A 12559-nucleotide genomic window follows, 5' to 3' on the forward strand; every position below is an offset into this window, starting at 1 on the left:
TTTTTATTGTTTGTACAAAACAGGTGTACTTTTGGCTTTTTGACAAATAATTTTACAAAAAAAAAGACCCTTGGATTTCAAATCGAAAACTAGTAAATAAAATAAAATATGTGATTGGACAAAGAATCTATTGGCTGTAGGTCTATTCCGGTCTTGAAATCTTTAAAAACAGAACTGATGATTAATCCAGAATCCAAAAAGAAATCCATCAAACTGACACTTTGCCACTCTCCCAACTCGGATGCTAACGTCCATGTCATGTTTTCTTGACAGATGAAACCCAATAAAACCCAATAACTGCATGACTCCCTAAAAGGTCAATGTTTTATCCCAAATCTTACATAAATGTCAGAGAAAAAAAAATGCTGCAGACATAAAATAGAGGCTACAATTGTGTTGGTTTTTGAAATAAAAACAAGATTAAAAATAATTAAAGTACTAATCAGTTATATGGTATTTATCCGCAAGGATATAAAGCATCATTCTGACAGAAAATAAGTTATTTCAAAAGCTGACATGCCCTGCATGTGTCAGGAGGGTTATTGGTTTTCCTTTTGCTGTAAAGGGCTAAAGAAGCTTTCCCTTTCCCACCTCTTCACTTTTTTTAAGAGCACACACATTTACAGGAGGATTATCTTGTTTTGTGCGTGAGGGTTTTGTACGCTGCAGTGTCTCACCCTCTGGCTCTGTTGCCCTTCAAATGACTTAAATGCCAGCAAGCAGACAGGTGGACAGACGGGCTTGGTGTAAAAGCTGAGGAACGCTGATTGATTCCCTGCAGGAGCCTGTGGCAACCCCGCTATTATCGTTAGGCAGAGAAGAGGACACCCAGAGGAGAAGCTTTTCTCTGAGCCAAAAGCACAGCAAAGGCCTGTTTGTGAGTAAGAGCGCAAGTTTTATTCCGGGAGAAGGCGAACACTATCTTGGCTCTGCAGAAAATCTAAATTAGCCGCCCGCTCACCTCCAATATAAAATATCTGCGTTTAAAGTCAAGTTTTTCTGAATGAGCATAAATCCAGGCGCACATTCCCGCACACGTACCCCGGCAACCTTTTTGCCAGTCACTCTAAATGCAAATGGAGGTGATGATCGAAGACGGCCTCGACTTGTAGGCAGATGAGGTTGTCATGTCATGAGGGGGTTGTGCTGGAGATGCTCTGAAATTGCCAATTACACACCTCATCCATGTCAGTGTTTGGTTGGAGAAGAAGAGGGGCGCGATAAGATATAGACGAGAGAAGACGGAGGGGAGGCCAAAGCAGGCATCCATCGCCAGCATGTCTGCACTGATGAGGACAATAACACTCTGAAACAACTATACCTGCAGCGTTGCTCGTAACGAGCTCATTGTGTGTGGAGATGGTTCTAATTAGAGCAGGAGATGATTCTCAGGATGAATCCTCTGAGGGGCAAACTCAAACGGTGCAATACAGGTAATGTGTTTGTTTTATATCAGAGCACACAAATGAGGTTTGCTTCAAATCATACTGCATTTTAAATAGCTGCAGGCGGTTGAAATAGCAACAAAACAAAACAAAAAAAAACACAAACACAAGGGAAATAAATTTGAAAACAAAGGCATTTATTGCGAAAAATGCACTTGACATGAAAAAAACAATCATATCAACCACGGGTCATCAGTACAAGACGATGTATAATGATCACATGGTAGAAAGCGCTGGACGGTGCCAGTCCAGAGCATGACTGCAATGGCACAAAAGGCCTATAAATATTCTGGACAATATAGAATCATATATCTATATATAATCTTTTTTTTTTTTGTTCTCTCTGTTTCACCCACAGTACCAACAGTTTTCACCACGAGTCAGTCCTGAAGAGGCATGAGCGTCTGTTGCACCACGCTTTGTCATAGAGTTTCTTTTTAGTGTAAAGAGCTACATACAGAAGCCTCTGTCCTCCCGCTTTGCATTCACACACACACACACACACACACACACACACGCACAGGTTCTCTCAAGTATCTGTAAGAACAAATATGGCGTTTAATACAAAATGGCAGATCGGGAACTCAAGCTTCCTGGTAGATAACTTGACCACGTCACAAAAAGCGTTTGGGCTCAAAAATGGAAACCCATTCAGGTTCCCACAACCACAAACATTTCTCTTTCTTACTGGGATTTTTTTTTTGTTTTGATACACCCAGACAAAAGCAGACATAATTATGAAGTTGAAGGCTAATGATAAATGGTTTTTACAAATATAAATCAGAAAGGTGTTGCAGCCAACGGTGGTGCTACAAAGTCAGGATTCATAGGCTGTTGGAAAATATAAATTAGAAAAATGTGCCATGTTATCTTGATCCATCACATCAAATCTCAATAAAATACATTGTTTGCGTTTTCAGGGGTGTGAATAGTGCTCCAAGACAATGAGTGCTAGTATTGTGGCTCAGTCAAGCCAAATAATGCTTACACCTCGAAAGAATGACCAAAAATCTTCACTGCTTTTAATTTAATGTCTGAAGCCCTCACTGCAATTTTTCAGCTAATTCATTTATTCGACCAGGAAGCTGTGAGGTGAATGACAACCTCAGATCACATAATTAAAAATACAAACATACACACACACACACACACACAAAACTTTTGAAAAACTGGCGCTTCAAGTTATATCTAAAGTGACCACTGTGCAGTGGTTTTATTCCTGACATTTTGACAGCTGTAAACGTTTTTTTTTTTTTTTTCCCCCCAAAGAAAATCGGCTCCCAACGGAAACAAAAATAAAACACATACTTCTGAGATTCAATGATCTCCAACACAAATAAGAGGCTGTTTTTTTGTTGTTTTTTTAAAATCGGAAACAATATATATATGAGTTCTTGAGTTAGCAAGCCCACAAAGAGACAAAGAAAAGCTCACGTGAGACCAGTGCAGAGCTGTTTTGGGATCTGCTGGTTGCTGTCATCGGGCCCAACAAAACAGAGAGGACTACAAATTAACCTCGCCTTACTGACACTTGTATACAAAGAAGCATGGAAAGCGGGCACTGCTCTGCCTAGAATAAACACCATGTATTTGTGTGACATTTGTAGGCACTAAGGTTTGACTGACAGGTTTCAAAGGCCAATGGGGATATGCTAAGTCCGACTTTTCCAAGAACTGATACCCAAAAGTTTCCTAGCGACTCCCTCTTTGCTCATTTCTGGAGATAAATACGCACCTTTTTACTCACTGAACAAAGAAGCCCTAGTGACACTCATACAGGCAACAAATTTGAGCTTGTGCAATAAAAAAAACAACATATTAAAGTTAATTTAACAGTGTATAAATTCAATGCCGAATCTAAAAAGTTGAATGCAGTCCAGACACATGCGAGCTGGGACCTGTTGCACACAGGGATGAGCCGGTAGCAGGTTCTCACAGTACGAAACCTTCAGTAACAATACTGCAATGTTAGCACACAACAAACACGAATGTCTCAACGTGGTTGAATGGCTTTTCTTTGCAACCTAGAAAACAAATGTTCTTACTGCTGCTCCTGTAGTATTATTAAAGTAACATTAAACATATAATACTGTTTATTTATTGAGAATATCAATTGGACAGAATGTATCTTTTTGAAATCGTGCACTTCATTTAAATTTGCTGGTAAATTAGTCAGGCTATCCTATCTGTTCAGGCCTTATGGACTGATCAGCTGTTTTACTCCTAGCTTACCAAGAGTAAAACAGGGTGCAGCTCTTTGAGTTTCCATACCATGACTGTTCATGATTCTGGGACAAGAAATATTTCAAGAAATGAAGAATTTGCGTTTCTTGTAAGTGATGGAAAACTGTAGGAGTCTTGCATTCCTCTGTGCTCCATACAGCCAGAGGAAACTTTGTTCCCTTCAAAGCATTTTCTGGCACCTTATTAACATAGCTTTGCACCAAAGGAACATTTAATACACTTTTAAAAAAAAAATAAAAAAAAGGTTTCTTGTTCTTAAATGATGGCAGGATGGGTTGTAAGAGGGTCAGACAGATTGTGACCTCATGAGCAGTAATGCTGGCAATGCTGTGGTCTGATGGGTTGGAGAAATCGCTGAGTCAAAAAGGGAAGCGCTCAGACTGTTTATGCTCCCCATTGTCATGAGAGGTGAATCATGACGGATAGAAAGAGATTCTAGACAGAAGCAGCTGAAATGATCTTCCTGTGACTGACTAAACTCAAGCTTAGAGACAGGGTGAGAAAGTGCTATCAGGACAGACGCTGGTCCTCTGCATTGAAAGGTGTCAGCTCAGGTGGCTTGATTATCGTACCATGATGTCTCCTGGGTGTCTCTGTTTGGAGGTTTTTAAAGACAACCCACTGGGATATGTAATGGGTCCCCAGAGCACAACCCAAACTTGCTGGACAGACTACATACCCTACATGTCCCCTGGGCTGGAAAGGCCTTGGGGTCCCAGGAGGGGCCTGGAGAGTGTGTGTAGGTCCAGAGATGTCTGGGTTTCCCTTGTGGACCTGTTAAGTGTGCGACCCGATCTTTGCTAAGCGGAATATAATGGATAAATGCGTGAATACAATTTTATGAACGTTTTTATCCTTTTGGAAAACACTGGCATACCTTGACCATAAACAGCCCACGCCTAGTTGCAGGAAAATAATTTCATCTTAAGAATAATTCTGCTTTCCTCTGACGATTCCCTGCATGGGAACATCCAGATGAATCATTTTCTTGTGGATTCCAATCAATTAGCTTTCATTTTTAAAAATGTTCTTTTAGCTTAGGGTTTTTCTTTATCTGTGCTGTTTTCGTTTTGTGCTTGCTTTTGTAAGGCTTGTCCATGTCCTGTTGCTTGGTTTCAGCATTTATCAATTTGTTCGATACAAAATCAGAGCTGTGCTTACATGTGCACCTAACAATTAGCCACATGCATCACCATCGGCAACATTTAGGTGCACCCAAATGTTTCACGAATCCTTCACAAACACAACAAAAGTCACATTGTCATGTCTCATGCAGGGTAACAGTAATGTAAACAAGAATGTAACATTGCGAGAAACTTTATCGTGATTATTATGTGTAGATTTTACCACACAGCCTGTAGTGTATTTTCATTAACTTTATGTGACAAGATAAGAACGCAGGTTTAAGGCTCTTATTGTGAAGATTTGAAGGACGCTGTGTTTTAGTTCACCTGCTCTTTAGTGCTTCTGGAAAAAAAAAAACAAATATTCCTCGGAAAGTTTTGGACAAAAAGTTAAAATTAAAATTTTTGGATGTGATGAAGACTGTAAGCAGTCCTGACAATAATTTAACTGATGTAATACATTTGTTAAATCTGTTTGCAAGTGAAACAGATAAATAAGGTGGCTGAAAATCACACACACATGAGGCTTAAAGTTAACTTACTAGAAATGATCTATAGATAAAGCGAGTGGAAGCAACAGCTTAAACGGAGGACTCAAGTTGAAATATGTGCTTTGAAAAAAAAAAATTAATTAAAAAAATACAACAAAAACATCTTTAAAGTTTGGTCAGTTCTACAACATTTCACAAATAACACACAAAACACTTAAAATATCCAAAAAATGCAGGAAAATGTATATAAAAAAACAACAGCAGCCAAAGGTCACTTTCTTTCAACTTTTCTATGCGATGCAAACCAATCTGTTGATCTGGATAGTGTCAGTTAGACCCTTGTGTGCTCATCTTGTCAGAGAAAGAGCGTTCTACTTGTGCACTTGACTGATAGCTGTTTGTGCTTAGGCTGAAAAAAAAAAAAAAATCAAACAATTTGGCTGCTGACCTCTCAGTCTGTTGTTCACAGTCAGACAGAGCTTTGCTGTGTTTTCACAAACAGGAAGAAAAGATTAATATGAATAAAACGGAAACTAGACAAGATCCAGGTTCTCCTCTCATTGTGTTGAAACAATGTTGCTGCAGTCAGATTAAAAACGTTATTAGGTTTTCAAGAACAGGTCTGTTCTATGGATGAATTTCAATTAATTAGAGAATCGTTAGTATTATTGAGGTAAAATTCATATTATATGGACTCATATCAGATGAACTGACATTTAAATTATTCTGTTTCACTTTAATTTCCATTGTTATGGCTTGAAACTAATAAAAACCCCACATTAGGTTTATTAGAAAACTGAATATTACACGAGACCAATGATAGATATTCACTGACACCCTCCACAGGGAGTTAAAACCACAAAAGCTCCTTCCTAAAGAAAATGAGTGTTCACAGAATGCTGTGAGTGGAAGGACCTGACCTAAGCTTCCTAAATAATATTTGTGCTGTTGGTGAGAGCTTCTTTAGCAACTTAGCAGAAGAACAGTCTGATCACCTCCAGGACGCAACACAGTAATGAGTGCAGAAGTGTGTCCGACCAGGTATCGACTCTTATTGTACGGTGTATGAACATCCATCATAGAAGGCTTACATTTGTGTGTTAATAATTACTAATATAAGAAGCAACTTTTATGAGAATCTGGGCTTTAGAATTAGATTTTCTATTTGCATTTTTTTTTCTTCCACTCTACTTTTCTTTGCTATGCTTGGAGACAGCACTATGGGAACTGCTAGCTTCTTTAGTAACAAGCTTCTGAGGCTCTTTGTGGAAGGTGTTAATGACTGACGGAAAAGGGTGAAGTCACCTCCAAGTATTGTGAAAGTTGAACTTAAACCTGTTATTGTACCGAACTACTTTGTGCCTGCTTGTAGAAAAATCTTGCTTAAAAAGACAAGCAGAAGTAAAAAAAATAATAAAATCCCTTGATGTGCTCAAATACTCTATATGCAAGTATGGAGGCAAGTTGTACCAAATATCACCAAGTGCATTTCTTCTGTGTCTATTCTCATACCAAAGTTCAAAATCAACTTTATAAAAACAGTCTATAGAAGCATTTCGTTGTGACTTCCTATTTCTTTCTGACTTCCTGTTTCTTTTTACATTCAACAAGCCAGTCAGTTCAAATTAAATTGAAGTTTGAGAGCCAAAAAGTAATAAAAGTTAAATATTTTCTGAGTCATGTAAGACATATAAATAGAAAAATGGATGTCCTAATTCTGCCATTTTTTTCTTCTTTAAATAAAATGTTGTGACAGATCATCACAGCAGGACAACACAAACACCTATTACAACATATAAAAAGAAACATAATAATGCTACATGCATTGTCAACATATACTGGGCTGAAACCAAACGTGTGCTCGCTGTCACAGAGTAGACGAGAAGATCCTGGAGTGCAGGCTTGTGTACTTCCCTCACCGCCTGGCTGTAAATGTTTACTCCTCAAACGAAGAAAGCACCCGGATTCAAGTTCTGAGGTCTCAGTGGAAAAACAGAGCTAATAATTTTTGTGCTAATGTTTGCTGGTGGACAACGCCAAACAGGAGATCTGGGAGGCATGGCTCATCGTTCTGTGCTCTTAGAGTCTGTGCCTTCAGTAGCTTCGGAGCACGAGTTGTAGGTAAACTCCATCCAGGAGGCTGGGCTGGTTTAAAGCCATGTCCTACAGTTGACCTGCACAATTAGTGGCAGCCCTCGTAAATAAGTGTAGTAAGCCTTTAAATGAATGTATTTGTTGCAGTAAGATCATCTCGCAATTAAATTTTCTGAAAAAAGCCACCTTTTAGATTGGGTAGATATTTTTTTTAGAGTAAAATAAAAACCTATCTGGTCTGGAGACGGGGATAGCAAGAAAAAGAGTGGTTAACTATTTCTGTGTTGATTTAGCAATATATGGTATATTATCTTTTTAAACTGTTCAGAGGTGACATTTTAAGTTTTCTGAACATGAATGAGGTTAAACTGTTTTTCAGCTAACAACCATCAAGAAACATTGGGGACAGTTTTGCACAAACTTTCTGTAGATGTGGCTGTTACACGGTGTGATCAGTAAACTGAATAAACATGCTCTAATTCAGGTACATTTTTCAGTATGAGATTATGCTTCTAAAGTACAAAAAAAAAGATTCATTTTAAGACTTTCTACATGTTACCAGGGGTCCTAATAATTGTGTAAGGGGCTGCATGTGCTTAGTGAAGTGTGTGTGAATTGGTCGGACTAATCTGGATTTCAGAAAGTTGTAGACAGCAGTTGTGATCTGTGGCTGCTTCAAACATGAATTCATTTAAAACTTGTATATTGCTCGACATGTTTAAAAACAGAAAATTTAGAAATTCTTTTTCCTTCCACTGTTGAAGAGTTAGTTTCTTAAGGCAGGTTAGAAAATGAAACATAAAATGTCATGAATTTTGATCCAGTAAAGAAATAAAAGAATCTGTGAAACCAATATCAGCCCAACCTCCGTGTAGATGCTGCTTGTGTTTGTGTGAAATATTTTTGTGTGTGTGACTCAGAGGCGGGGTTAAACTCTTCTGTCCCGTTCTTGGAGCTTAGAAACTCTCGACGAAGCTGCCGGGAAACAAGCCGGTCTGTCCCGTCCTCTGCAGGGTGCCTTTGTACCACCCGTCTTCCCTCTTCTTGTGAACAAACACCACGTCCCCTTCCCGCAGTTCAATCTCCGCCTCACTCTGAGGCGGGTAAGGAACGACCACACGATACCTGCCAAGACAAAACAAAACAGATTTTTTTTTTTTTTTACTACATTTAGAATATTTTAGCTAGTTCTGGTAAAATATCCCCACTAAAGTATTTTCTGATATTTGACTTTGATTACCAAATATGCTAAATGTTTGTACACACTTCTTCCATTATACAGCGGGCATTCTCTCCTGAGAAAAGCAACTATCCAGCTCTTTCTACAGGAACATGCTGCTGACAGTAATGATATATTCTACTATTAAATGCCTCATTCCTCCCCAATGTAATGTGACATAAGTCCCTGCAATTGTGTGTTTCTCTAGAGGCAAAAATGCCTCTGTGTGTAAGATTATGTGTTTTAGAGAACAGGTTTGGTAAAACTAAAGGACATGTGCTTTATGTTAGTATTGCATGTTATCTTTGTCAGTTCTAGAAATTTTACAACTACAAAGACGGAAGTATTACGCGTATCATGCGACACAAAGTAGAGAATAACTGTGAAGTGGAGGGAAAGAGAGATACATTTCTTGTTTTTTTTATTTTACAGAGAACAATCTAAAAAGTGTGGCATGTTTTTGAATTCAGTGCCCTCTATACTAAAAGAGAGAACTGGTTGCAGAAATAAAATCCTTTGCAACCACATCTTTCAGATGTCACCAAAATATGAAATTAGGTGCTCTCGTGTAATTTAAATGCTACAGAGACTTGTTAGAGAACAATAGTAAGCAAACAGCACCATGAAGGACACAGTAGCCAAGAGCTCATTAATTACAGAAGCAGCTATAGCGACCATGGTAACAATGGAGGAGCTGCAGGGAATCTGTTGACAGGATACCTGTTTGTGCATCTTGTATTTATACAAGAATTGGATGAAAAAAAGCTGTTGTTGAAAACTAAAAGCAAGTAGAAAGTAACATCCACAACAGACCATATAACATACAAAAACTTGTGAAAAAGACCAAAATGTAACTTTCTGCAAAAGCACTCTATGTATGGTGAACCACTGTGAAATAGGATAATATTTAAGGTAGGATTTTCATGAGCAGGAACAGTAAAGCTTGTTAGGAAGGATGAAGAGATGAATGAAGTTAAACACTAGCCAATCAGAAGACACCATGTTGAGGTTCATCTTCTACAAGGACAAAGCATGATGATGATTTACATCAAAGCATATTCATATCAGGGTGAGTCTGTGGATGTGCAAAACTGGAGAAAACAAAAGACTTGCAGCTGTGCTTTCAATCAAAGGAACAAAGTATTGAGTGATTTTTCACTTCACAACTTAATTGTCACCTTACAATTATGCACTTTTTTGTGTTTGTGCATAAAAAAATACCATAAAAATACATAGGATTTTAAAAATTTGACAAAAATGAAAAATCCAAGGTGAAGAAATGCATTTCCAAGGCAATTTAAAACTGTCCCATCCATAAAACCTTAGTCATATTTTGAATCTAGACAGAAGAGAGTTATTGGCCCCAGAAATGCCTCTGGGTGGCTCAAATTGTTTTCAGAGTCGTTGCTCATGCTTTAGTGATTACTCACTCTCTCAGGACTACTTTACATCCTGCTGCCAAAATCCTCCATCCAAAAATTCTACAACACTTTCAGAAAATACTTCCTATTGTTTGCAGATGTGGCCTCATAAGCAAGTTTTTAAAAGCTGGTGGTGTCTGCTCTTGCCTGCACCTATATAGGTGCAGTTTTCCCAGACCTACCTCTCTCTTGACAAAGGTTTGGGCTCAGGCCGGAGGACCATTAGAGCGCTGCCAGCACGTGTTGCTGGGGGCGACATGGGGAAGTTGGTATCCAGGGAACCGGACTTCCTGTGCAGCGGCTCCAGCCCTATTGCCCCTGGTATATCACTCTCGATTGGGCACGAGCCGGCTCGGCCCTGAGACGCCATCGGACAGGAGCCCGAGCGGCCGTGGTGGTGAAGGTGGTGGGTTGGCTCTGTGGCGCCGGCCCCCTGGCCTGCCTGCGAGGGGTCGTGTGTGGGTGGAGAGGACGGGGGTGAGCGTGGTTTCTTTTTGGCCGCAGCTCCTGACAAGAGCTTTAGCAAGCCTGCTGCTTTTCTCTCCTTCTGAGGATGGACAGATAAGGACAGAGAGAGTAAGAGGTGGAAGCTTTACACAAAGACCCTGGAAAAATAATACATTTATGAGATGAAAACTAATTAAAGCACACTTGGAATACTGCATAAATATTTTTAAACTATTTTTGAAGCAAAAGTAACAGACATCAGTGAGGAAGTTAAGGGTTGGAAGCAGATTGGTCTTAAGCATACAACCAAAGTGGAGACAAAGTAGTTTTAAGACAACAAAGTCAAAGTTTTGGCCTGATCGTCACAAAGACCTGATCTCAATCCTATACAGAATTTGTGGGCAAATCTCAAAATGTTTGTGTGAGTGAGGCGAGCAACCTGACTCCAGTTCTGGATGAAAGCTGTCGAGAGAAGCTTACGAGAGGAAACCTAAAATGTTCTGCCTGAGTCAAACAGTTCAAAGGCAATTGTACTAAATACCGAGGAAATGTATGTAAACTTCTGATTTTGAAGACATCAATAAATACATTTCTGACAGATTCTCTCTCTTATTATTGTGGCATTTAGTGAGTAGAAATAATCTTGGTCATTTTAACTGGTCTCAAACAAAAGGAGTTTGGTTTGATGTAATTTCCGGCAGCGAGAAAAGAAAGTCTCTGTCTTTTTATTTGATGCAAACTTCTGGTTTCAACTGTATATGTTGTTTTGTTTGTTTTTTTTTAGCTTTTATTTAGCATTATGGCAGATACTGGATTTAGAAATGCTGATTTCCTTCCTTTTATAAATGTAAGATCTGTGTTTGTGATCTGCTGGCCATGCTAGTTGCTAATAGTGCCAGCTTATATTGACTTCTCAAAATAATTTGGTCTTTTGAGTTACAAAAGACACAGAAACACATATGGCACAGAAATAATAAAACCGTGTCTTAAAGTTAAGAAGGCATGGGAATAGGATACAAACTGAGCCAGCATGTCAAAGCTTTTCAGAAACATCAGGAATGCACGGAAAGGAATGTCTCTCTAGTCTAGATTCATTCTTTCCTAAAAGCAGCAAAACAGGAAACTATACAATACGAAACGCGTCTACAAGCACAAATAGGTTTCTTGTTGCTGGCTGGTGACCAGAGTGACCAGAGGGGACATTTTTTGCAGAAATATTTTAGCTTGATGGTCTCCCAAGCAATATTTTACAGACCATTACTTTGACTGACATTCATTACACAGTCATGGTAACAATTGTTGAAGCAAAATTAGCTGATACATTCATCTGTCAGACACAGAACAAACAGCCATATCAACTACTCTGATGTCAGGACTTGGCATTCTCCCCAAGTTCCTGTTAAAACAACCCACACAGCAAGGCTGATGAAAACCAAAACAAAAAGCATCACTGCAAACAAGCCACATTCCTCAAGTGCAGCCTTAGCACAGAGGAGGGATGGCACAGAAACAAGCGCTCAACAAAGCACTAAGAGAGAGTGTGAAAACATTTAGACTCAGCAGGATTACTACCAAAAGCCAACTGCATCCCCTGCTCTCCAAAGATAGCTTTCTCTGCTATCTTTGAAGAGCATTCCCTCCGAAAATATGTGCTTTTCTCCAAATATGGACATTTTAGTGTTTCCTACCTTTAGTCTCTTTATCAAACATGAATCTTTTATAGCTCACAGTTGGAATAATGAGCAGCTGTTAAGAGTGTGGCAAGGTAGTAAAACATGCACACACACACACACAAAAAATGCTCAGAGCTTTGGTAGCACACATTATCCTCCTGCAAAAATAACAGACTGAATGCTAATTTCAGAGATGGAGGACAGGACAGTGAAATAAACAACACTAAACAAGGAGAAAATGGTAAGATGGGAGCTGGATTTAATAATGAATGAGGGATTTTCGGGGCAAGAAAGGAGACGAGCAGAAGGGAAGAGAAAAAGAAGAAAGGAGGTAGATTGAAATGGCACAAAATGTGAATAATCACTCCCTCTCTTCTTTCATCTGCTGGCTTAAAGGCTTA

At 39.0% G+C, this 12559-nt stretch overlaps 1 protein-coding gene across 1 annotated transcript in view; it reads right to left on the reverse strand.

Annotated features, from left to right (window-relative positions):
* Positions 1 to 1561: 1561 nt before the first annotated feature.
* The window catches only part of sh3rf3 (SH3 domain containing ring finger 3), a 112643-nt gene continuing 101645 nt past the window's right edge, over positions 1562 to 12559 (reverse strand). The window contains exons 9-10 of the mRNA XM_088001852.1: positions 10221 to 10591; positions 1562 to 8523 (exon numbers count right to left, since the gene is read on the reverse strand). Coding sequence (XP_087857978.1) covers positions 8355 to 8523; positions 10221 to 10591 — 540 coding nt within the window. The 3' untranslated portion in view covers positions 1562 to 8354. The remainder of the gene's footprint in view (positions 8524 to 10220; positions 10592 to 12559) is intronic.

The sequence above is a fragment of the Poecilia mexicana genome, unplaced genomic scaffold, assembly GCF_051168715.1.
Source record: "Poecilia mexicana isolate PSO_F unplaced genomic scaffold, ASM5116871v1 scaffold_2, whole genome shotgun sequence".
NCBI lineage: Eukaryota > Metazoa > Chordata > Actinopteri > Cyprinodontiformes > Poeciliidae > Poecilia > Poecilia mexicana.